This window comes from Nyctereutes procyonoides, unplaced genomic scaffold (genome assembly GCF_905146905.1).
Source record: "Nyctereutes procyonoides isolate TBG_1078 unplaced genomic scaffold, NYPRO_anot_genome, whole genome shotgun sequence".
Lineage (NCBI taxonomy): Eukaryota > Metazoa > Chordata > Mammalia > Carnivora > Canidae > Nyctereutes > Nyctereutes procyonoides.
In genome coordinates this window covers 25552119-25578574 of record NW_026575049.1, presented here as the reverse complement: position 1 = coordinate 25578574, position 26456 = coordinate 25552119, and the positions used below count along the sequence as shown (strand labels likewise).

The 26456-nt window shown below is 37.8% G+C and overlaps 1 protein-coding gene across 2 annotated transcripts in view; it reads right to left on the bottom strand.

Annotated features, from left to right (window-relative positions):
* MRTFA (myocardin related transcription factor A) overlaps positions 1 to 22884 on the bottom strand; it is a 98659-nt gene extending 75775 nt beyond the window's left edge. The window contains exon 1 of one of the 2 annotated variants that reach the window (XM_055329468.1): positions 22653 to 22884. In XM_055329468.1, the coding sequence (XP_055185443.1) occupies positions 22653 to 22698 (46 nt within the window). In that variant the 5' untranslated portion in view covers positions 22699 to 22884. The remainder of the gene's footprint in view (positions 1 to 22652) is intronic. The other variant, XM_055329467.1, reaches the window with a different exon arrangement.
* Between the last annotated feature and the right edge of the window lie 3572 nt (positions 22885 to 26456).

Here is a 26456-nt window from a genome sequence, read left to right as displayed (position 1 = left end):
GGGGGGGTCAAATCCTTAAAAGAAAATGCCAGTGATGAAAATACTGTTAACGTCTGTACAGTGCTTTACTTCTTAAAGAGCTTTCACTCGTTTAGTTCTTAAAAACTATTTTTTACCTGCTGTGTGACAGGAACTGGGGATACAGAATTAAGACACAACCCCTGCATTCAAGGAACTTATTTCTAATGACGAGACCCACTAGGGATAATATGTAATAAAATAATCATTCTGATGATTTGTACCAAGTACAGGGAGAGCATGGGAGAACGAACACCTAAGTCTGTCTGTAATGAAAGACCACATGCATCTCAGAAGAGGGAGCCCTTGCTGGGATTTGAAAGATGAGTAGTTAGTAGCTGGCAAGCAGCAAGAGTATGATCAAGGCGGAGGGAAGGTTATATGCAAAGGAATAGAAAATTAAAAGAGGACAGAATGTTCTAGAAACTAAAAGCAGTTCAGCATTGCTGGAGACTCTGAAGTTGGAAGTGATAGATGACTGAATAATTAGAGGCAAAGAGACAAATGTAATAGTTTAAATTTTTACTCCATAAGAAATGGAAGAAGGGGTTCCTGGGTGGCTCAGTTAGTTAAGAGTCTGACTCTTGATTTCAACTCCAGTCTTGGTCTCAGAGTCAGGAGTTCAAGCCCTGCATTGGACTCCACACTGCATGTGGAACCTATTAAAAAAAAGGAAGAAAGAAAAGAAAAAAGAAAAAAGAAAAAAGAAAAAAGAAAAGAAAAGAAAAAGAGAAGAGAAGAGAAGAGAAGAGAAGAGAAGAGAAGAGAAGAGAGGAAGAGAGAAGAGGAAAGGAAAGGAAAGGAAAGGGGAAAGGAAAGAGGAAAAGAAGAAGAAAGAAGAAAGAAAGAAAGAAAGAAAGAAAGAAAGAAAGAAAGAAAGAAAGAAAGAAAGAAAGAGAGAGAGAAATGGAAGAAGCCTAAGAAGAGCAAAATGATTAGAAATGATTGTTAGAAAAAGCATGTTGCCAGCTGTATGCAGAACAGACTAAAGACGAGTCACGCTATAGATAGGCAGGGAGACCAATCAGAACGCTCCTGAAACCACAGTGAAAAACAATGAGAATCTAAAAGAGGAGAGTAAGACCAAATAAGAGAAGTCAAAGCAGAACTAGCATCTACAGAACTCAGAGACCAAACAATTAAGAGGAATATCAGAAAAGAGAAATTGAGAGTGATTCTTAATTTGCTGCTTAGGTAACTGGTACCAAGTTAGGAGATGCAGGGGAATGGTGACATCATCTTTAAATACGTAAAAGTCTGAAGTGTGTGTGAGTCACCCAGAAGTTCAGGTGGGAAGAATGAGTGGATTAAATGAACCCAGAGTTCAGGAAGTAAGTTGGGGATAGAGATATAGATGCAGACATCCTGAGTAAGTGGCAGCTGAAAACCACACATTGGGATGGGACTGCTATGGAGAATGAGTAGACTGAGGAGAAAAAAGGGTCAAGGACTAACCCTGGGAAATACATTTAAGGGACAGGAAGAAGAGTACAAAGAGACTGCGTAGTGTACAGAGAAACAGAAGGCAAGCTGGAGAGAGGATAGTATCTATAGTTTAGCTGCCCAGGATCTGAATACCATTCCTATTTGGGGGAAATTCCAAGATAGGGGAAAGGCAGGCCCCTCTTCCTAGTACAGAAGCTGAAGAGGAACAGATAGTCCCTCTCAGCATCTTGGCCTCTAGCTCATAAATATTACCCAAGTCTGGCCAAAAAGATCATCCCATCTAGAACTTAGAAAATTGGGGGAATGACACAAAGATCAAAAATACAACCAGAAATTATTCATAGCACTGTGGCAAGTGTCTACTGGTGGCAGTGCCAATAGCACCAACTGTCTGTGGGAGATCACAACAGTAGTAGTAGCAGAGAAAGTCCAGTGAGCAGTGCGCCAGTGAGAGTCCTAAGAAGACTGGTCCCATGACATCTTCTTCCCTATGTGCTGCCTCCCTCAATTTCTGCTCATTTTCTGGCCTTTGTTTTTAAGCTTTCTTCTTAAGGTTGTGTGTTATACAATACTCTTCCCAAAAATGTATTTTACGCTTAGGTTAATCAAGATTACACAAAGAACCCTGAATATAGAATGAGGAGAGAGCACCAAACAGGGTCAAACGGTAAAGAAAGGTTGAATAAGAGGAAGCCGGCCTACAATGAGCCCACTGTGTAGGGTGACTAGCAAATCAGCTGCTGATCCTGGTGAAGTTGTTCACATGTTATTTTATTCCAACCTTATGATACCTTCTGAGAAAGATAAAGCAGGTATTACATCTTTATTTTAATGATTTTTAAAAAGGGGGGCTAAAAGACACTAAGAGTATTGTTTAAGTTATATAGCTCTTTTTACTACCCAAGGTTGCCCTCAAGAAAGTTATCTTATGAATGTTCGTGAAAGGAGATGTTAAATGTTTATACTAACTCTTTATTCCATGTGTCAACAACTATCACAGATGATGACCACATATAGTTCTCAATCCTGGACTTCCAGCTTCTTTAATTTTGGTATTACAAAAGGATCTTAATGCACTTAGGATCCTTGTAGACAACCACCAGAAACATTCCTCAAGGAACATGAGGCTCCTTGCCATCATCCTTCCACATCTCATTCAGGGTGCTGTGGTCACTACTTAAAGAACACATCGTCAGCTAGAAGGAGTCCTCAAGTGGAAGAAGGGATCTTCTATCCCTGACCATGAGAACCACTGTGGGAATGAGAGGTTGAAAGCTTTCAAAAGAAGATGATTATTTCTCAACTTCATTCCTTTGGGATATGTCACAGCCAGGAAGGGAGAAATTGGAAAAAGCAGCTTTCACAAGCTGCCAAATCCATGTCCGAGTCCCAGGGGATAATTAGCCAATGAGGTTTTGTGGAGTTGATGTAATGTTGGCAGAGGCTAATGTTTTATGGTTGAACATGTAGCCTCTTGATATTTAGCTACAGGGCTAAAAGGATGACATCCTGAAAGGCCAAGAAACTCAAACCCATAACACCACCACTTAGCAATTTGCATTTTAAAAGTAATTTGTAAGCTTTAACTGACCCATCTTTTTCATGAATAGTTTCCAAGAACATTTGTTAAACTGTAAATTTTCTAAATCTAAATTTCTAACTCTTTTACTAGGAGAAGAAATTTCTAACACCTCCAAAGAACAAAGATAATTTAGAAAGCTTAAAGTAACAAAAGAAAGAAATTAGAAGAAAGGCAAGTTTTCCAAGAAATAAAGTTTGTTTGTGGTACTTTAATTCCACTACCAGCATACCAAGTTTAAAGCTGTCTGACGTCCTTATGAAAACAATTTTTGAAACTGAGATACTAAGCCAAGAGCTTTCAGGAGCACCACATATCTCACAAAACATTGTCAATCTTCACTTAAAAGTATTCTGAGATGCAAGAGGTAAGAAATCAGTGGGCAGGGAACAGAGCATACAGACACTAACGCTCTTGGTTTGAGCTTGAGCTATTAAATTTCAAAATGAACATTTGCCATTTTAAAGAAAATTGGTAGGTCCTTTGACTTAAATATACCACAATGATCTTCCAAAGCCTGAGACAAAACTAATACATTAAAAAAAGAAAACATTTAAATCTCTAACTAATTAGCTGAAACATATAGTGCTCCCAAATATGTACTAGCTCCTTACTTAAAACAGGAAACAATTTTTGGTTCAACCCTGGGCAGATGTATACCTGGTAATAGGGATATAAATACTCCATAGTTTATATAACTTTACATTTCACAAAATTTGAGAATGACTTTTCTCAAAATGAATGAGGGAGAGGGAAAGCTGGTACAAAAAAAACCACATGCTCTACATTTTATAAAGGAATCAGAAGGCTGTCCTTAGCAGGATGGTTTGTATTTATTCTTCAAGAAACAGGGTTGGAGCACCTGAATACTGAAATGTTCCAGGAGTGGTTTTCTTCTTCCCAGTCTCTCCAATATTTCATGTTCACATCATTCATTCATTCATTAACATACATTTATTCAGCACCTATTATATATCAAGCTAAACAGATGCTGGATATAAAACAGTAAAACAAAATTAACAGTGACAGACAGGGGCACCAGGCTGGCTTAGTCAGAGGAGCATGCGACACCTGATCTTGGAGTCATGAGTTTGAGCCCCAGTGAAGTACAGAGATCATTTCAATGAATAAAAAGAATTAAAAACAAAACCAAAACAGGCAGAAATATGCCTTCATAGAGTTTATAATCTAGTGAGGGAAATACACATTGAACAAATGTAAACATATAATCTCAAAGTATAAGTGCATGAAGAAAGAAAGAATGAGAAAGAATGAAAATAACCTGAGGGGGGGGGCGGTGGGCAGGACATTCTCTGAGACCTGTGGATGATAGGATAATAAAGCAGGTGGGAAAAAGGAGGGAGAGTAGGAAGCAAAGGTAGATAAAACACAGGAAAGCCAAAAGGAAAAGACTGGTGGTGTTAGGAGAGGGTATTAAGGAGGTAGGCAGGTAGAACTACACACACTGGTAAACTTTATTATTATTCCAGGAGCTTGTGCTGGACTAAATATTAAAATGTTGACAACAGGACTAACAATTGACAGTTGACAACAATTAAAAATGTTGACTGCAGGACTAAATATTACCTACATCAAAAATATACTTTTTTTTTCAAATTTATCAAGAATTTTCTAAAAATATTCATACTGCCACCTTAGTTGGGATTAAACATAAATTTAGAAACACTAAGTCAGTTGACCAAAAGCCTAACTGCAAGGGGGGATCTTCAGGATAAAGCTAATAGATTATTTGCAAACATCTCATGAACTGACTTCAGCAGATATAAAACTCAGCTTTTAAGAAGTTTCTAAAAGCTCTGTACTACAGAGCTCAGCAGGAAAGGGAGGAGGAGACAAGGGATCTTTTTCTTAACAGAGCCAGCAAGGACCTTCACATGGAAAATGTTCCTACTCTAAAGATATACAGGTTTAAATTTACTTCCTACCCACAGAAACTATTTGCTACATCGGAAAAAATTTCTAATGCACATTTATGGCAAGACACTCCAGAGGTTTTGCTTAGTTTCAAACATATGACACTCATTTTTTGGCCATGAATGTAGAAGTCAGAAATCTCACTACACTGTAATTCAAAATAGCATCCTTTCTAATCTTCATGAACAGGTAGAAGACTAAACTGTTAAAAGCACAGAAACTTTCTAAATAGGGTTAAGTATAGAGAAAAGGTTGTCCCTATGCAGAAAGGAAGTCTAGGACATCAGAATTTAATACAAGTATTACAGGGGCACCTGGCTGGCTCAGTCAGTTAAGTATCTGCCTTTAGCTCAGGTCATGATCTCAGGGTCCTGGGATGGAGCTCCATATTCTGGCTCCCTGCTGAGTGGAGAATCTGCTGCTCCCTCTCCTCCCCCTGCTTGTGCGCTCTCTCAAATAAATAAATAAAAATCTTTAAAAATAACAAGTATTATAAGACAAAGAGGTTAAAGGCCTTTTTTTAAAAAGATTTTATTTATTCATGAGAGATACAGACAGAGAGAGAAAGAGAGAGAGGGGGGCAGAGACACAGGCAGAGGGAGAAGCAGGATCCATTCAGGGAGCCTGACGTGGGACTCGATCCCTGGTCTCCAGGATCATGCCCTGGGTGGAAGGCGGCACTAAACCACTGAGCCACCCGGGCTGCCCTGTGGTTGTTTTGTTTTTTTAAGATTTTATTTATTCATGAGAGACAGAGAGAGAGAGAGAGAGAGAGAGAGAGAGAGAGAGAGAGAGGCAGAGACACAGGCAGAGGGAAAAGCAGGCTCCAAGCAGTGAGCCCAAAGGGGGACTCAATCCTGGGTCTCCAGGATCCCACCCTGGGCTGAAGGCAGCGCTAAAGGGCTAAACGGCTGAGCCACAGGGGGCTGCCCCCTGTTGTTTTTTAATGGTTATGTCACAGTATTCTGGGGAGAGGGGATAAGGCAGGAAGAGAAGGGGGAAAAATATAGATAGGCAATGTACTGAATGAACAGGACAAAAGAACTTAGACAAGTTGAGTAGGCTGTCAGGAAGTACTATATACATTTGGAGGATAAAAGGATTTGAAATTCACATGGAATTTCAGAGAGAGCACAATACAATGTAGTGGTAAAGAGCACAGTTTCTGAAGCCAGACTACCTAGGTACAATCTAAGCTCTACCACTTACCAGGTGTGTGGCACTGACCATGTTTCTTAATCCACTTTGCCCCTCAATTTCAACATCTGTAAAATGGGATGGTAAGAGCATCCATCTCATATAGTTGTTGCAAACATTAAAAGAATTCGTATATATATAAGGAAGCTGGAACACCGTGGCATATGGTAAATCCTATTTGAGTGCTGGCTACTAGTATGTTATTTTAAATATATTTTTATATTTTTGTTGGAATTCTCACAAAATCCACTTAGAATTCCATACTCTAGAAATATGTTTCTTATGTTTTGAGCTTTGTTTATCTTTGAATTTTCCTGTTTGGTCTCTACTAGTTTTTAATGGTTTGTTTTTAACATATAAGGCTGTCTCACAGTAATCAGACAAGAAAAAGAAATAAAAGGCATCCAAATTGGTTAAGAAAAAAGTAAAACTTTCACTGTTTACAGATGACATGTTACTACGTAGAGAAACCCTAAAGACTCCATCAAAAAACTATTAGAATTGATAAATGAATTCAATAAGACTGCAAACTATAAAATCAATATACGGAAATCTGTTGCATTTCTAGACACTGATAATGATGTAGCAGAAAGAGAAACTAAGGAAACAATATCATTTATAGCTACATCAAAAATAGCAAAATACGTTGGAATAAACTTGATCAAGGAGGTTAAAGATCTCGACTCTGAAAATTACAAAATACTGATGAAAGAAACTAAAGATGACACAAATGCAAAGATATTCCATGCTCATGGATTAGGGAAAAAATATTAAAATGCCCATTCTACTCAAAGCAATCTACAGATCTAATGTAATACTTATCAAAATACCAACATTTTTCATAGAACTAGAATGATCCTAAAATTTGTATGGAACTACAAAAGACCCTGAATAGCCAAAGACATCTTGAAAAAGAAAAATAAAACTGGAGGTATCACAATCTCAGATTTTCTTTTTTTTTTTCTAATCTCAGATTTTCTTTTTCCTTTTTTCTTTTTATTTTAAAATAAATTTTATTTATTTATTCGTAAGAGACACAGAGAGAGGGGCAGAGGCAGAGGTAGAAGAAAGCTCCATGCAGGGAGCCCAACGCGGGACTCAATCCCGGGACCCTGGAATCATGGGATTACACCCTGAGCGAAAGGCAGATGCTCAACCACTGAGCCACCCAGGCATCCCACAATGTTTTAAGATAGGCTACAGAGCTGCAGTAACTAAAACAGTATGGTAGTGGCACAAAAATAGACATATAGATCAATGGAATAGAATACAGAGCCCAGAAATAAATCTACAACTACATCATCGATTAATCTTTGACAAAGGAGGCAAGCATATACAATGGGAGTGGTATCGAATAAAGCCTCGACAGGGCCCTGGGCCACTGTTGGTTTGAGGGAGAAAAAAAGAAAAGAATATGCAATAGGGAAAAGATGGTCTCTTCCACAAATAGTGTTGGGAAAACTGGACAGCTACATGCAAAAAGATCAAACTGGACTACTTTCTAAAACCACAAACACACACACACACACACAGACAAATAATAATAAAAATAAAACCTCACACAAAAATAAACCCAAATGGGTTAAAATTCTAATTGTGAGACCTGAAATTACAAAAATCCTAGAAGAGAGCACAGGTAGTAATTTCTCTGACACCAGCCATAGCAACATTTTTCTAGACATGTTTCCTTAGGCAAGAGAAACAAAAGGAGAAAAAAACTATTGGGACTACATCAAAATAAAAAGCTTCTGCATAAAAAAATAAACAACAAATCTAAAAGACATGCTGAGTGGGAGAAGATATTTGCAAATGACGTCTCCAATGAGAAGTTAGGTGTCTAAAATATGTAAAAAACTTATAATAGTCAACACCCAAATAATCCTATTAAAAATGGGCAAAAAGAATGAGCAAACATTTCTCCAAAGACAACATACAGATGGCCAATAGCTGCATGAAAAGATGCTCAATATCACTAATCATCAGGAAAATGCAAATCAAAACCACAAGAAGATCCCACACCTGTCAGAATGGTTAAAATCAAAAGAAAAGAAGTAACAAATGTTGGCGAGGATGTGGAGGAAAAGGAACCCTCATGCACTGCTGGTGGGACTATAAATTGGTGCACCCACCATGGAAAATAGTATGGAGGGTCCTCAAAAAATTAAAAATAGGATTACAATATGATCCAGTATTCACACTACTGGGTATATACCCAAAGAATACAAAAACACTAATTCTAAAAAATTTATGAACCCCTATATTTGTTGCAGTATTTAAAAATAGCCAAATTATGGAAGCAACCCATGCCCACTGATAGATGAATGGATAAAGAAGATGTGGTATACGAGATCCCTGGGTGGCGCAGCAGTTTAGCGCCTGCCTTTGGCCCAGGGCGCGATCCTGGAGACCTGGGATCGAATCCCACATCGGGCTCCCGGTACATGGAGCCTGCTTCTCCCTCTGCCTATGTCTCTGCCTCTCTCTCTCTCTCTCTCTCTCTCTCTCTCTCTCTCTCTCTGACTATCATAAATAAAAAATAAAAATAAAAATTAAAATTAAAAAAACTAAAAAAAAGAAAATGTGGTATACAAATATACAACAGACTATTAGCTATAAAAAAAGAACAAAACCTTGCCATTTGCAACATCATGGTTAGATCTAGAGGGCATAATGCTAAGTGAAATATATCAGTCAGAGAAAGACAAATACCATATGATTTCACTCATATATGGAATAAACAAAACAAAGGAAAAAAGAGAACAAAAAAAAACAAAACAAAAAACCAGACTCTTAAAAATAGAGAGCTGGTAGTTACCAAAGGGGAGGCCGGCAGGGAGATGGTGAAATAGGTGAAGAAGATGAAGAATATACTTATTTGTGATGAGCACTGATTAATGTACAGAATTGCTGAATCACTATGACATACACCTGAAGTTAATATAACACTATGTTAACTGTACTGGAATTTAAATATATATATAGCTATCTTAGCTGTGCTTAAGGGAAATAACAGAAGACTTTTCCACCTATAGGGCAGAGTTTAAAATGGGAAACACTCTACCTGGGGTTAGGTATTGCCAGTCCCAAGAACTGAGTGAGGACAGGGGAAGGAAACCTCAGAGAGAAAATTCAGAACCCACCTACAAAGCTGGTTTTCCTAACTTAGAAATGATCTCCCAGGGCAGCCCGGGTGGCTCAGCAGTTTAGCGCCGCCTTCAGCCCAGGGCCTGATCATGGAGACCGGGGATTGAGTCCCCACCGGGCTCCCTGCATGGAGCCTGATTCTCCCTCTGCCTGTGTTTCTGCCTGCCCCCCCCCCCTCTCTGTGTGTCTCTCATGAATAAATAAAAATCTTTAAAAAAAAAAAAAAGAAAGAAAAAAGAAAAAGAAAAGAAAAGAAAAAAGAAGAAAATTATCTCCCAGAATTGTTCCTTTGAAGGGTTTTCTGTAATACAGCACATTTCCTAGCAAGAGATCAGGGGCTGGGGAACAGAGATAGTATAGGTAGGAAGAAGTTCACACAGTTGTTTTTGTTTTTAGCATTATCTAGCAGCGCTACCATCTTTTCTCCTTTTGCGTACTTCTTCAAGAGTGATTTTTTTTAAAGATTTTATTTATTAATTCATGGGAGACACAGATAGAGAGGCAGAGACATAGGCAGAGAGAGAAGCAGGCTCCCTGCAGGGAACTCAATCCCAGGACCCTGGGATCATGACCTGAGTCAAAGGCAGATGCTCAATCACTGAGCCACCCAGCTGCCCCCCTTCCCTTCAAAACTGATTTTAACTCCAGTCTCCTGGTGCCCAAATTAGCTCTGGGTACTCTAGAGTAGAGGTGAAAGGCAATCAACCTGCTATGTTATACCCAATGGAACATTCTTCTGTTGCACATAAAAGGAAAACAGCAGTACAAACCAAAAGAATGTTCCATAAACTTAACAAAAATTAGAACAATTACACCCACTCGTAGTTCTGAAAAGAAGAACAACAGAATCATGCTAGTTCAAAAGCACACGAACAGAGTCTGAAACTAATCAATCTAATTTTACTCTGTAAATTGACTAGATGGAAAAACGTGAGAGAAATTAGCAATAGAAGAAGTCAGTCCTTGGATTAATTTTTTTAACAGTTGTTAGCCTTATATTAATAAGAGATAAGCTATAGATCACTTTAAGCTTACAATAATTAGAGATAATTTTCTAAGTTTTAAAAATCAATTTTAGTTTAATTTAGATATAATAAACTTCATCCATTTTAAGCATGCAGTTCAATGCATTTTGACAAATGCATATACTTGCATAACTACTATGACTACATCATTTTCATTCCCTAAAGTTCTCTTATATGCCCCTTTGAGGTTAACTTCTCTACTTTCGTTCCCAGGCAACAACTAATCTGCTGTTACTCCAGAGAAACCTGCATTTTTTTTCTTAAACAATTGTTTTACTGAGATATAATTCACATACCATTCAATTCACTCATCCAAAGTGCATAATCCAGTTTTTAGTACATTCTCAAAGGTGTGCAACTGTCACTATCTAATTCTAGAACATTTTCATTACCCTCCTCCTCAAAATCCCCTATCCATGAGCAGTCAAATTCCATCCCCATCTCATCCTCGCAACACCAGGCCCTGACAACAAATGGTCTATTTTCTAGATTTGCTTATTCTGGATATTTCATATAAGTGCAATTTTACAATATGTGGCCTTCTGTATCTACCTTCTTTCATTTTGCATAATGTTTTCAGGGTTCATACATTTTATAGACTTTATCTGTACTTCATTTTTTTTTATAACTGAGTAGCATTCCATTGGAAAGGTCTAACACGTTCTGTATCCATTTATTGACTTATGGACATTTGTGTTGTTTCCATATTTGGCTAACACTGCTATGAGTATCTGTGTACAAGTTTTTGTGTGGATAAATGTTTTTGTTTGTTTGTTTATTTATTTATTTATTTATGATAGACACACACACACAGAGAGAGAGAGGCAGAGACACAGGCAGAGGGAGAAGCAGGCTCCATGCTGGGAGCCCAACGCAGGACTCGATTCCGGGACTCCAGGCGCCAAACCGCTAAGTCACCCAGGGATCCCCTATTTTTTATTTTCTTGAGTATCCACCTAGGAATAGAAGTGCCGGGTCACAGGGTAACTCTATATTTAAGTTTTTGAAAAGCTATCAAACTGTCTATATTTCTCAGGTAAGTTTATGTTGAGGTAATTTAGATTCATATGCAGTCACAGAAAATACAGAGAGATCCCATGTATCCTTTACCCAGTTTCCCCCAATGATAACATCTTGCAAAACTATACTGGAACATTACAACCAGGATACTGACATTGACAGAGTCAAGATACAGAACATTTCCATCACTACAAGGATTCCTCATGTTGACCTTTATAACCACATCTACTTTCCTCCCAGCGTCACCTGGTCTTTAGCCCCTGACAACCATCAATCTGTCCTCTATACCCATAATTTTATCATCTCAAAAATGTCTTATAAATGGAATCATATAGTATGTAACCTTTCGTGATTGCTTTTTGCACTTAGCATAACTCTCTGTAGAGTCATCCAGTGTGTTTTACGTATGTATGTATGAATGATTATTACTGAATAGTATTCAACAGCCTGCATTTTTAAGAATATTATATAAATGGTATAGTTCAGTATGTACTCATTTGAGTCTAGCTTCTTACATTCAGCATGTTTTTGAAATTCGTCCATGTTTTTAAATATATAAGTTTATTTTTATTGCTAGTAATCTTCCAGTTTATGGATATACCACAATTTATCCATTCACCTGTTGATGGACATCTATGCTCTTTCCAGTTTGGAATCATTAAGCATAAATCTGCTATCAATGTTCATGTGTAAATAGGAGTATGTTTCCATTTCTCGAGTAAAGACTTAGAATTAGGACTGCTGGGTCACGTAGTAAATATGTTTAACTTTGTAAGAAATGCCATTTTACATTTCACCAGCAGTGTATGAATTTCCATTGCTCTGTAGCCTTTTCAAGACCTGGTATTGTAAGTCTTTTTAATTTTAATTATTATAGTGGGTGGGTAGTGGTGTCTTGTGGGTTTTAATTTGCATTTCTCTGATGGCCAATGATGTAGAGCATCTTTCCAAGTGCTTATTGGCCTTTTGCATATTTTTTTTAAGTGTCTGACCAAGTCTTTTCCCATTTTTTTTATTGGCTTGTCTTATTATCTGAGTTCTAAGAGTTCTTTATATTTTTTAGATACAAGTCTTTTGTCAGACACACATATTATAAACATTTTTTCCCGTTCTACAGCCTGTCTTAATTTTCAACAATATACAAAGTGGACAAAGAAGTATTTAAACTTGATGAAATCAATTCACAATTTTTTCTTTTATAGTTCATACTTTTTGTGTCTTTTAGCTTTCACATTAAGGCCTATGACCCATTTCAAGTAAATTTTGTATATGCCATGAAATAAGGGCCGATTTGGGGGAAGGGGTTAACACAGATTGCCAGTCCTTTCAGTATTCCTTTGTTGAAAGGTTTCTTTTCCTGATTTATACATTTTATGTAAATGAGGGATATAAAGAAAAATGACACTACTTCAAACACTCAAAACCACTGCATCTCAGCAGAAGGGAAGATTCCCACACCTTCCCCCTACCCTTGCGCCTTCCCACTTAAGTGAGCACAGGCCTATGCAGCAAGGTGCCCTGGTTCAGAGAAGAAGCAGTTTAACTTTCAGACAGTAAGTAACATCTGTTTCTGAAGCTACTCATGATTTCACACAGAAAGAAAAAGAGAGAGTAAGCCCCTACCATTTTCCCACAATGCTGTGAGGCTACTGTATATATTCTCTTAACTGTTCAGTATGGTTTCAACAAACATCAACAGAAACAACTAACAACATAGCATTCAGCAAAATAGAGGGATAGCACAGGAGGTATAAAGAGAAGTGCTTTGAGAGTCAGAACATGGGGAGTCCAAGCTATGTGATCTTGGGAAAGTCACTTAACACTCCTAGCTCCCAGTTCGCTCATCTGTAAAATGAAGGATCATCTCCAAGATCCCTTTTCAGGTAAACATTCTGAATGCCAAGAAGAAACCTTTGTTCTTTCTCCCCAAAGTCAAGAAAAATGGCCAAGAAGGTATCAAATTGCGAACATTTCTCAAATGGAAAATACTGTACAAGGAGCAAGTTTTCTTCTCTCTTTTTTTTTTTTTTTGGTTTCCTATTTTATCCAATGCTTCCATACTAATTAGACATCATATAATTCTTCCAACCAGTGCATTCTTATCTTCCCATTTTTATCACTTTGAGCAGTGCTTCCCATCCAGGAAATACCCCAACAAGTCATCTTTATTTCACCTGTTCACCTCAAAAACAAAGGGAATAAAAGTGTCTGTTGGAACAATATTCTCAACTTTAACATGTACTTGAAGACCCTGTTCAAATGAAAATTTGGACTCTGTGAGAGGGGGACCTGAGACGTGCATTTTTTTTTTAAAGATGTTATTTATTTACTCATGAGAAACAGACAGACAGAGAGGCAGAGACACAGGAGGAGGGAGAAGCAGGCTCCATGCAGGGAGCCCTACATGAGACTTGACCCTGGGTCTCCAGGATCAGGCCCTGGGCTGAAGGCAGGGCTAAACCGCCGAGCCACCCGGGGTGCCTGAGACGTGCATTCCTAACAAGCTCCCAGATGATGCAGATGTTGATGGTCCTTGGAACATACTTCGAGTAACAAGGTGTTGGAAGACTGAGGTCACAGTTTCTGTTTGGGCAGCCTAAGTACTGTTAACATCAAAAGTTTTCAATACTTTCTACACAACCAAATATTTTATAAATAAGTCTTATAGCACTGATTTGAGAAATATAATCTGATTGTCAAGAGAATATACTAAGATAACAGTTCACAAAATCAAGGTCAATGTAATTAACATTTTAATTCTTCAGCATAAGGGCTCAAGGTCCTACATTTACAAGATAAAGATAAGGCAATATGAGTTTTACCTTTCTGATAAAGAGCAGATATTGTCAAGAAGATTTTACTCATACCCCAAAGTCAAAGAACAAAATCCATAAGGAAAATGTACTTTCAAATAATTAAAATATTTTATGCCTACGCCATTATTTTATGCCTAAGAGAACTCTATCAAAAACAAAAAAATAACTTAGTTTGTTTTTAGTTTATAAAAACTTCTGAAAGGTTCCGCAAATTGAGAGTAGTTAAGTGTGCAAAGGAAGGATCTATAGCTCTGCCAAGAACATGGCCTAATACAAACACTGCAAAGATAAATTTCAATAAATCTTACAAAATAGAAACAAAGGCAAAAAATGTAAAAGGGATTTATACAAACTAGACTGGTCAGAAAGAACAGCTTAATGGGATGGAGGGCCTCCTTATCATGCATTGTTTGGTCGGTCAGCGAAGTTTTCTGACTGGTCCCAAATCAACAGTTCTAGCTCTGAATCAAAGACTACACTTCCAGCCATTTTCTCCCTCTTATAACTAACTGTACTTACAGGTACACACACAGACAAAATTAAATATGGCTTTTATCTGAATACAACAGAAATGTATGTTTACGATAGAAAATCAGACATACAGAAAAACTTAAAGAAAAAAAACCCTTGCAAAATCCTGCTACCCAGCAACACCTATTAATATTCAGCTACGAATATATATTCAGATATATATTCTTACATCCTTTTTAAAAAATATTTTTTTTTTTATTCATTTGAGAGAGAGAGAAAGAGAGAGCACAAGCAGGGGAAATGGCAGGAAGAGGGAGAGGGAGAAGCAGGTAATCAGCTGAACAGGGAGCCCAATGCAGGGATTGACCCCAGGACCCTGGGAGCATGACCTGAGCCAAAGGCAGATGCTTATTAAGCAATTGAGCCACCCTGGTGCCCCTTACCATCCATTTTTTAAGGATTAAAGGGATAAATAGTAAACAGTTTCCCACATCTTCAAATAATCTCACGACTACATTAGTATCCAACCAGATGAATGCACTGTAAGTTATTTCACCAATCTACTGTTAAAATTTAGGTTTCTGTTTGTTTTACTACTACTACTATAAATAATACTGCTATAAGCATCCTTATATATAAATCTTGTATTTCCTTTATAATTTCCTTAGAACAAATTCTCAGAAGTATTTCAAGGTTAGAGAAGAAACATATTTTTAAAAAAGTTTATGGGATGCCTGGGTGGCTCAGTGGTGGCTTAAACACTATATCTACTCTCCTCAAACCCCAATGTCACAATTCCTGTATCTCTTATAGTTACTGAGAACCTCAAATGCTTTTGCTTATGTGGGTTATACCCATCAAGATATTTCAGATAAGAAATTAAAACTGTGAGAATCTTAAATATTTATTATTTCTTCACAATGTTTTTTAAAGATTTTAAGTATTTATTTATTCAAGAGGCACACAGGGATAGGCAGAGACATAGGCAGAGGGAGAAGCAGGCTCCCTGAAGGACTCGATCCCAGGACCCTGGGATCATGACCTCCAGGTGTCCCTCTTCACAAATGTTTTGAAAGAATTTATGTATTTATTTGTTTGTTTATTTATGAGACACACAATGGGGGAAGAGCAAAGAGAGAAGGATAAGCAGACTCCATGCTGAGCACAGAGCTCAACACAAACTTTGATCCCAGGATCCTGAGATCATGACCTGAGCCAAAATCAAAAGTTGGATGTTTAATGGACGGAGCCGGCCAGGCACCCAAAATATCCAGTATTTCTTTAAAAAATAACAATAAACTTACTACATGTTAATACATTTCTATGAAAAATATGGTTATTTTCCAAAACAAAAAAAAGTAGTAAAAACAGTACTATACTATGGTTTTACCATTTTTACAAATCTCTCTAAGATATAATTCACTAAAAGACAGCTGAATTGTCATATATACTACATTCAATCTGTTGAGATACCATACATCACACAGCTCTGGTAAACACCAGTGCACACTCATGAAAGGATAACAGTAGAAAAGGTAAGTAGTATTTTAGTATAAATATATAAGAAGTCTTCATCTTGTACCTACTTTTCAGGTCTCCAGGATACCTAGGGGTTTCCCATACCACCCTTTGAAAACCATTGCACTAGTTAGCACAATGCATACCATACAAAATAGCTGAAAGACATGGTCTTAACATATTTGCCAAAAACATCTTCCAATTTTTCTGGTTGATAAACCAGAAACTTTATTTAAGAATTATTTAAAAAAAAAAAGAATTATTTTAAGTGCTTATTATGTGTCAGGTGCTCTTATAGGCATTGGAAACACAACAGAACACAAAAGAAATATCCCCCATTTTGAGGTATTTACATTCTAGTGGGGAGAAACAGAGGCAAACAATAAATGAACCTACAAACAAAGCATGTATTCTGTCAGATGATAAATAGTATGAAGAAAAATAAAAGCAAGATCTTATAGGGCAGTCAGGAAAGAAGGCCCAAATAAGTGACATCCCAACAAAAGACCTGAAGGAAGTGAGAAAGTAAGCCATGACGCTACCCACAAAAAGTGCCCCAAGGAGAAGGGATATCATCAAGTACAGAAGCCCTGAAACAGGAGCGTTCCCTAAGGTATGCAAGCACAGCAAAGAGAGTGTTAAGGCGGGGACAGATCAAGCCAGGGAAGAGGAGGACACGCAAGCTGAGAGTTACAGAGCTGGGGCAGATCATGTAGGTCTCTGTAGGTAGTACAAGGACTTGGGCTTTTCCCATGAATGAGAACTATTAGAAGGTTCTAAGTGAGAAGGGACTTTCATTTGACTTTCAATTTAAATGGAAAATATCATAACTAGTGCTAAGGAAAAAACCTGAATGTGAACATCGGTTCCATCTGTACTGTGTGTCCCAAAGCCTCTCTGAGCCTCAGTCTCTTCCTTTGTAAAATGTGAAGATACAGATACCTCAAAGAGTTGTAAAGATCAAATAAGATAATATACATAAACCACTTTAAAATTTTAACACACTATAAACATTTCACAGCTAAGTTTATTTTTGCTATGTAACTGCCATGTATTCCTCTTTGCTAGGCCCTCTATATGCACTCAAGTGCTATAGCCACCACACCATCATGTGACTGTCAGGAAATTAAGAGTGCTGCAGACCCCTGTCACCGGGAGTTCTGATAATGCCCTTTTAGCTTGTTGAGAGAAAGGCAGAGAAAGTTATTTTTGTTGTTGATGGCAAAGCAAGGGTTTTTGGTATTTTTCCTTGTTATTATAAAGAAAACCCTTTCAAAAACAATGAATGTGGTAATCATAAAAATAAAGTTCCAAAAAAAACAAGAATGTATGAAACTCATCTTTATTTCATTTGGCACCATTTTAATAAAGCTAAAACTATGGCTCATGGTCTTGACAGCTTGCCTCATGCAAAAGGAAACAAAAGGGAGAAAAAAAGGATAGAGACAGATAAATTCAAATTCCTTTCATCTGGGTCCTAACTCTAAGGGGATCCCAGATAAATCAATGAGTCAGAGAAAAGGCAGTAAGATGTAATCCAGAATACTGATGACAACAGCCGTCTGTCTGCCTACCTGTCTTCTGAGATCACCATCAAGGTATGAGATCATTAACCAGGCCAGAGAAGGCAAGGCACGATGGAGACAACCATTAGGGCCTGTAGTATCTAACTCCACTCCTCAAGGGCAGGGGCTAGACACTTAGGCACTAGTTCTTATCCTCATCTCTTAAAATGGTGAGTCAACCTGAGTAGTGATAGAAACCCGCAATGGAAAAACCCAAGGAAAACCAAGATCTCTGGGGAAAATTATAAACAATCTCATACATCAGAGGTATCCGATGGTTTTTTTTAAGTGTGTTACAGCAGAAAGAGCACTGTCATGGGAGTAAGGAAATGAATTCTCCTTCTATCTCTGCTACTAATAAATTATGTGACTTCAGGAAATAAATTATCCTCAATGAATCAATTTCCTCATCTTAAATAAAGGAGAAGACAAGAAAACACCTAAGGTTTCCTCAAACTCTAAAATTCTTTAAATATCAACAAAAATATGTTTTTTAAAAGCCCACACTAATAGATAATTAGGAGATCCAAAAGGTAGATATTGCTGAAAGTTCTGAAGTTTTTCACTGTTCTATAGATCTGAGTGACATGAACCCAAACAAGAGGCCCTTCCTGGTTAATAGGAGTTAACCTATTACCAAAAAGGGCAAAAGTTATCTGCCCACCATCTTCCTTCAACCTTATTCTTATGAATTCTTAATCCCCTCTCTTTAACCTGCACTATTATAAAATATACAATTCAGAGGCAAATTGTAATGATCAGGGAACTGGAAGTTAAAGAAATGTGTAAGAATTAAGTAGGGGTGCCTGGGTGGCTCAGTTAGTTAAGCATCTGACTTCAGATCAGGTCATGTTCTCAGGTTCCTGGGATGGAGCCCTACGTAGAGCTCAGAAGTCTGCATGCCCCTCTCCCTTTCCTTCTGCCCTTCCCCCAGCTCGTGCCCCTCTGCATGTGTGCACTCTCTCAAACAAATGAATAAAATCTTTAAAAGAAAAGAATTAGTATATAAGCACCAAGTGATGAGGGTGTAAATGGACTGAAGAATGCTTTTTCAATTATTAATTAATATTCTTAAATAGAGAGTATGCATGTGGTATGAAAGATTCAAAAGGCAGACACAGTTAAAAACAAAAAAGTTTTCTATTTGATTTAAGGGATAAATCAAAAAAGGCCCTAAGCTGACTTCAGTCCATACTGTGCTCCATTTCTTAGGTTGGGTCATATGTCCACAGGTTTATGTACTCTATATACTGTTGTAATACACACTCTATATACCTTTCACACTTGTATGGCATTCCATAATCATAAAAAGACTCTTCCATCCCAATCTTCTAGCTCTCTATCCCCCCCCCCCCCCCGCCTTGAGGTAGTTACTGTTACCAGTTTCTTATGATCCTTCCAGAAATAACCTATCCACAGATGAGCATTGGGATTTATCCAGGTGCAATGTATGGGGGAGGCACAGGAGGTATGCACACATATGTGCACAAAAGAGAAAAAACAGACTCCCTCATTGTGCCTCATCAAGATCAGGTGTATGTCAAAGGACCAACAAAAACCTAGGAACTGCTTCAAACCCTTTCTCTACATGGGAACTCTGTCCCACTGTTGTAGAGCTAAAACTAAGAAGACTGCACTGGCTGGATATAGGCAGAGACAAGGCTCTGATCAAAGTGTTACAAACTAGCTTGCAAGAGTTGAGCCCCAGCATTCCTCTGTTCTAAAATACATCAGTTGGTGCCATGCCCCAACACTCTTAACTTCAGAAATCCCAAATATCCATCTCAGATCATTAGTTTTCTAATTACTGTCTAGATAGTTTTCCACAGTGGTGATAGATGTTTTAATCTTCTCATTGTGGCTTGATCGGAACACTTAAATTTAACAATACATAGGGCACACTGCACATCCTGAGATGTGGAATAATTTCAATTTTGAAACCCAGGCTTTCAACGCACCTGCTTCCGGCATGGATTGGCTACGTTGGAGGATTCTTTTCTTTTCTAAGATTTTTTTTTTTTTATGATAGTCACAGAGAGAGAGAGGCAGAGACACAGGCAGAGGGAGAAGCAGGCTCCATGCACGGGGAGCCTGATGTGGGATTCGATCCCGGGTCTCCAGGATCGCGCCCTGGGCCAAAGGCAGGCGCTAAACCGCTGCGCCACCCAGGGATCCCGATTTTTTTTTTTTTTTAAGTAATCTCCACACCCAATGTGGGGCTCGAGCTCCCCACCCTGAGATCAAGAGTTGCCTGCTACATCAACTGAGCCAGCCAGGTACCCTGAAGGATTCACTTCTTAATGCAACACAGATTTCAAAAAATTTTCGATAAAATCATGATTTAAAGCCTTATGTCTATTTATTGGGGGAAGTATTATGCCTAGCCAATTTTTTTCATTTACTGAAAAAAAAAAGTTACTGAGCTGAGTGTCTACAATGTGCCAATGTCAGGAGCCAATATACAGATGAATATATTCCCTTTGAGAAGCTAATCATCTAATTAAAGAGATAGGTAAAAATGATAGTCTACATTGTAAAGGTGGTGCTGTAGGAATGAACAGAGAAGGAAGAGCTGACTCTATTCAGAGAAGGTTCACAGAAAGGCAGCATCTGAACAGGATGGATTTCATCCCGAACAGGCAGGATTTCAAAGGGTCAGTAAGTCACCATCAGCAGTGAGGAGGATGAAGGTCTTTATATGCAAGTATGTCTCGAAAAAAATCTCCAAGTTTTGAATATTAAATGAAAACTGTTAATAAATATACAATATACCCTGGAACTTTGCTATAATATTCAGTAACCTGATGTTTAATATAGGGTAAAGACTTTGCATCTTGAATCTTGTCTATAAAAGTTTATTTTTAAAATCTCATGAAACAGTAGTTTTACCTATAAATATATATTCATGGAAATCCAAATATTGTACTGCTAGAATAATCTATCACTCACATAGTTTAAAATGTCTTAACTTTTTAGAAATAATGATTCGCTTCTAGTTTATCAAGGTTTCTTAATGATACCTTTTCACTTCTTATCATAAATATAGCTGTCATATTACTGTTGCAATCCAGCATAATGGCTACGACTTTAGAAGAGAACGGTAATAACTTTACAAAAATTTTGAGCATTTAGGAACCATAAGTACTAGAAAAATCAGTTTGCTATACCCGGTTTCTCTTTTATGAGCATAGGCAAAAGAAAGAGGTACACATACATGCTATTTATTCTCTGCAGGCCTTTCATTCTACCTCTACCCCAACACCTTTGTCAATTTTATCCATACTTGCTTACATACTATTATCCTTTGAAAGTTTTATGAAGTAGTTGGTCCAACAGATGGGGTGGCTAGCCCTGCCCAACATATGTCACAGGAAAAACAGCTCTTAGGCAAGACAAGTAAGTCTCTTTCCCTTATCCAGCTGGGAACCAGTGAGACCCCCCCTTAGGGGAAAGCAAATAATCTTTTAACCTTTATTAAGAGAAGTTACAAAAAAAAAAAGAGAGAGAGAGAGAAGTTACTGGACTGAGATAATCTGTATGTAATAAAGCAATCAAAGAAGGGAGAGAGAGTTCAAATGCTAATTTACACTCCCTAAGATAAAATATGCACTTGCCACACACAACAGACAACCAGAACACAGAGAAGGGAAAGGAAATAAAACAAACAAACTTCCGAGTCAGTTTAACTGGGAGCTATTTCATCAAAGACAGGTAGGAAACTGTCAGATAAGCATACTATCTTGTTTGAACACAGAGTTCAACAGACCTGGGGGAAGGAAAAGGAAAGGCAACAACCTAAAAAGTATAGTATATATGAACAGAAGAACTCAACTAATAAATGACTCATCATGGTCTTATTTGTAAAACCAGAAAGAACAAAATGGTAGCAGTATCTTTTCTCTTTGCCCTTCCCTGTCCATAAAGCTTAAGCTGATAGCATCTGATTCTGTCTTCAGATGGATATCTGTGTCTTTCAACATACTATCTAAGTGTTCCCCAAGGAAAACAGTAAAACCAATTCTGCCAGACACAGTATCTGCCAAAACCAAGGAGCCTATGTCATTCTAATGAGTAAAAGCCAGTGGATGGGAAGAGGTCTGCAAATGCCACTTGTATGAATCTCTCAAGATATGCTCTGAAACAGGAAAATACAGACTACATTTTAGCAGAAGTCTAAAAATAACAAAAGAACATTCCCTATTTTTAGATATCTAACTTACAAGTTTCAAAACACTAAAAGTAAAGGAAACCATTAAAAACAAACTGGAACTTTAAACTTTTAAAAGACGCTTTTCGGTTGAAAAAAACTTTTTAGAGACAGAATTTTTAAAATCCTACATTCTTTCTGTTGACTACTTTCTTGCTCAAATGTCCCCATCTTCAAAACTCAGTGTCTCAATCTTCCGTGTTATCATGACCATTTCCAAGAACTAAAAGATGATTCAGAAAGGTTATACTACAAACGAGAAAGATGTAAGGAAAATTTTAAAACATGCTTTCATAGACATAATAATAGAGTGCGGATTAGTGATTAAAGACAGTAATATATAAAACAGTAAACTGAATTATCCTACATTAAAAGCACTGCTACAGAAAAGAATAAAATTCTTAACTAAAGGGAAATGTTTTGTCCCCTCACTCAACAGTCTTAAGTCAGTAAACATCTAAAGCAAAGCTCTATGTCTGAATAACTAGATAACTAGAGTTTGCAACTACAAAAAAAAAAAACAAAAAAACAAAAAACACTACTAATTTTTTTTTTTTACAATAAAAACCTGAACATGCAGTACATTCACTGGACAATTTATGTTTACCCCCATCTACCTTCATCCCATCTCTATCCAATCCTAGGACAGATATACCCAACCTTATTAAAGAAACCTGTAGCAAATAGGATCTGCAAGAAATACAGAATTACCGGACTGCACAGCCATCATTAACATCTCAGGTTCCAGTAGAGTCATGATGGATTCTTCTCAGAAACAGCAGCCCACAAATACAATGAAAAAATTCAAAGTCACAGAAGATGTTGTCTTCAGAGGCTACCGAAGCTTTCATAAATTCAATCTGGTGCCTATGCTCAAATCAGACTATGAGAACTCACTCCCCTTCTCAGCGCAGTTACCAATTTATCCACCCTTCAGGCAAGTCAAGATGGCACAGAGTTGAGTTACTGCCGACAGGAAACCAAAAGGCGCTCAAGTTAAGACCTATGAAGTGTGGTTAGAACAGTGAGTGAGCTCCTCCTCCTTGCTGGGGGGGGGGGGGGGGGAGACACACAGTGAGAGACCTTCGGAACACAGATCAACTGCCTTTTTTTTTTTCCCCTCTTTTCAGGAAGAGAAGATGAGGTTTTGTTCCAAACCTGTCGTATAAGGGACTTTGCTGCTAATGCAGCTTAGAGCAACAGATTAAATACAATTCAAACAACTCAATCTTTTGAAACAAACAGCCCTATTACTGACCCATTATCAGGAAGTGGGGTTGGGAATTAGGCACATATACAAACAGACATGAATACAGATGAACATGTATGGTGAGTTAGTTTTCTGACGAAGAGTTCTAAGGGCTTTTTCATCTGTGATATTTATAGAGAACAGGCTAAGGAAGTTGAATATTTAACTACAGAAGCACAACTATTTCTGCACCCCGACTCCAATTAAAATATGTTTCAAAAAGTCATCTGAATATATTCCAAAGCTGTAATCTGTCTTTCAGATCTGCCAATCCCCTACAAGAACCCCGTAACTTGTTCCTATGTGAGACATGTGGGCTGTCAACCGGCAGTTTACTGATGCTATTCGACTTTTCTAAAATGCGCTATGATCTTGCTAGATGTATGGAACAACATGAGACAACAGTTCAAATATATAAGAATTTCCCTTTCCTGATAAAGAAACTTCAATTCTTTTTCCACTAGCACAAAGCAGGCTCTTCTGAATAAGAACAAACACGGGCATTTTTTTACCTTCCACTGCAAAAACAAAAACTAAAATCCTTTCAAATCACAGCAATTTCATTTAAAGTGAAAAGCTCATTCACTCCCTTTATCGTCCTTTTTACTAACTGATCATCATAAGATATTAAAATGCCTTTTAGCATACCTGATTGACTTTTAAACAGGCGAAAACTAGAAATCCATGTTTGGTATCATTAGCTAGAATTCCTCAATCTTCCTGGTTAAGTAGCAGCCTCTATCTTGAAAGCCTACTGCTACAAACGCAGCCCAGCGAATGCCAAAATGCTTAGAGTCAACCCAATGATAAATGAAAGCACTAAGAGACCTTAAAAGAGAAAACAATCTCAAAATGATTGAGGGCAATATTCTGCTATTAGAAAAAAGAAAGCAATGCAGATTTGGGGTGGGGGAGATTTTGTGGAGGAGAGAAAAACTTCCTTTCTTTTTCACTCCAAGAACATCATGCTTAAAAGAAAAGCCAGAAAAGCTCTATATAGAACTGTGGGAATGACTCAACAGGCAACTGAGTGGCAGCCAGTGTGGGCTAAATGCTGCTCTGGGAAGACAGAAGCATTCTCACTGGCCCCTTCTGGCAACCAAAGTTTCAACTGTCTTATGGAAAAATGGGTAAATTTCAATTCTCAGACTACAGAGTACTCTGGTCAGAGGTTAGCAACTAAAGAAAAGCATCCTGAGAAGGGTGAATCATTCCTTTGTCCCCATGTGGGCTGTACAGTTTTGCTGTGTGAGGGTTTTTTTAATGAAACAAGTTCTCGCAGTCCTGTACTAACAGGAAAATAAATACAAATTATATGATCCCTGCACAGAGGATGGCAGGAAGGGCAGAGGGCTGTGTCCCTCCTGCCAAAATGTCTCTCTTTGCCAAAATAGAGTGCCAGAGGCCACCACTCTCAATACTGCAGCCCTACAGAGATATGACCATCATGTGGTGGTGGCAAGAAGACATCACAGTGTATCTGATGGCTTTTTCATGGCAATTCTACTCCTATGATCTCCTCTGCAATTTGGGATAAAAAGAGCTAAAGAAAGGGAAAACAAATTTTAAGACAGAAATCTTAAAAATTAATTTTTTAAAAAAGTAAACAAGCAACATAATCTTTGTCTACTGCTAAGATTTTGCATTTACCCAGAAGAGTATCAGCACAGCAACAGGTTCACTGTGAAACTGTATTTAAGACAGGTTCCACAATTCAAAAGTCTGAGCTCCTACGACAGCCTCAGTACCACTATTTTTTGTGCCACTTAGCAAAAGTTCAGAGACCTAAGTAAACTCTGATAAGCTCTTTGTACAAGTGAACATGATTTTCAAGTTAATGGCACCAAGGGAATGAAAGGTAATGATCTTAACTTCCAATTAAATAAAGCTCTTTGGTTTTTAATCATAACTCTCTAGCTAATCAATACAAATATGCTATAGGCTTTACTAATCCACACTAAAGGGACTTGATAACTGCAGAATATCAATATAGTACATTCACAAAGCTTCCCCCCACCCCCAGGTTCCCCAAAGGCCCTTAATGTTCTTAATCAAGAGGAACTAGACAAGTTCTTATCCTACTTGACCTTCCTACTAGATTTGTCATAGTTTCTATACTCTTCTCAAAACTTCCTATTTCCTTGATTTTCTTAAAAACCGTACTTTCCCCCACTGACCTCTCCTCTCAGAATCCTAATTAGCTCTTTCTCTTTTTCTGCTCTTATCAGGGGCATCCCTTCTATCTTTTACATATTCTCCCCTGGGCAATCTCATCCTTTCTTAGGGTTAACTACTACCCACATTCTGACCCACATTTAGCTCTGACTTTACCTATAAGCTACCAACTGTGCATCTCTACTTGGCCATCTGAAACTCAGTATGTCCCCAAAACAAACACCCAATAAATACCAGCCTGCACCAACCCCTCAAGATACATTGCTTCCATTTTCCCTATCTTAGGTAACAGTACTCAGGTCCCAAACCACAAACTTACATACTCCTCCCTCCTGCCCCAGACATCTTATAATTTATTACTCAAATCCATCCTTTTTTCATCCCTATAGCCAGTCCTTCAAATTCCTTGCCCAGTGTATAGCAACATCTTTTAAAAAAAAATTATAGAAACATTCAAACACAGGAGTAGAAAGTATGGAATAAGCTGCTTATGTATGCTCATCCCTTAGCTTCAAAATTGTCAATACATGGCCCTTCACCCTTCCCACCCAACTCCCACCACACACAGCACTCAGCTCACACTGGATCACTCCATAGCAAATTCTAGTCATCATCTTATTTCATCTTTATTCTGTACATCTAAAAGAACTATTTTTCGGGGGTGCCTGGTTGGCTCAGTTGGTTAAGCGTCTTCCTTCAGCTCAGGTCATTATCCCAGTGTCCTGGGATCAAGGACCGAGTCATCAGGCTTCCTGATCAACAGGGAGTCTGCTTCTCCCTCTCCCTCTGTTGCTCCCCCACCTTGTGCTCTCTCTCAGTCTCTCTCAAATAATATCTTAAAAAAAAAAGAATGTTTTTAACATATCCCAATATATTACCACCCCAAATTTTAAAAATCTCTTAGTATCATCAACTATCCAATCAATGGTCAAATTTTCCCAACTGTATCATAAATTTTTTAGTGTTGATTTATTCAAATTAGAGCCCAACAGGGATAATACATAGCATTTCACTGATGTCCCTTAGGTCTCTTTTATTTATTTTTTAAAATATTTTATTTATTTATTTGAGAGACAGAATGCAAAAGAGAG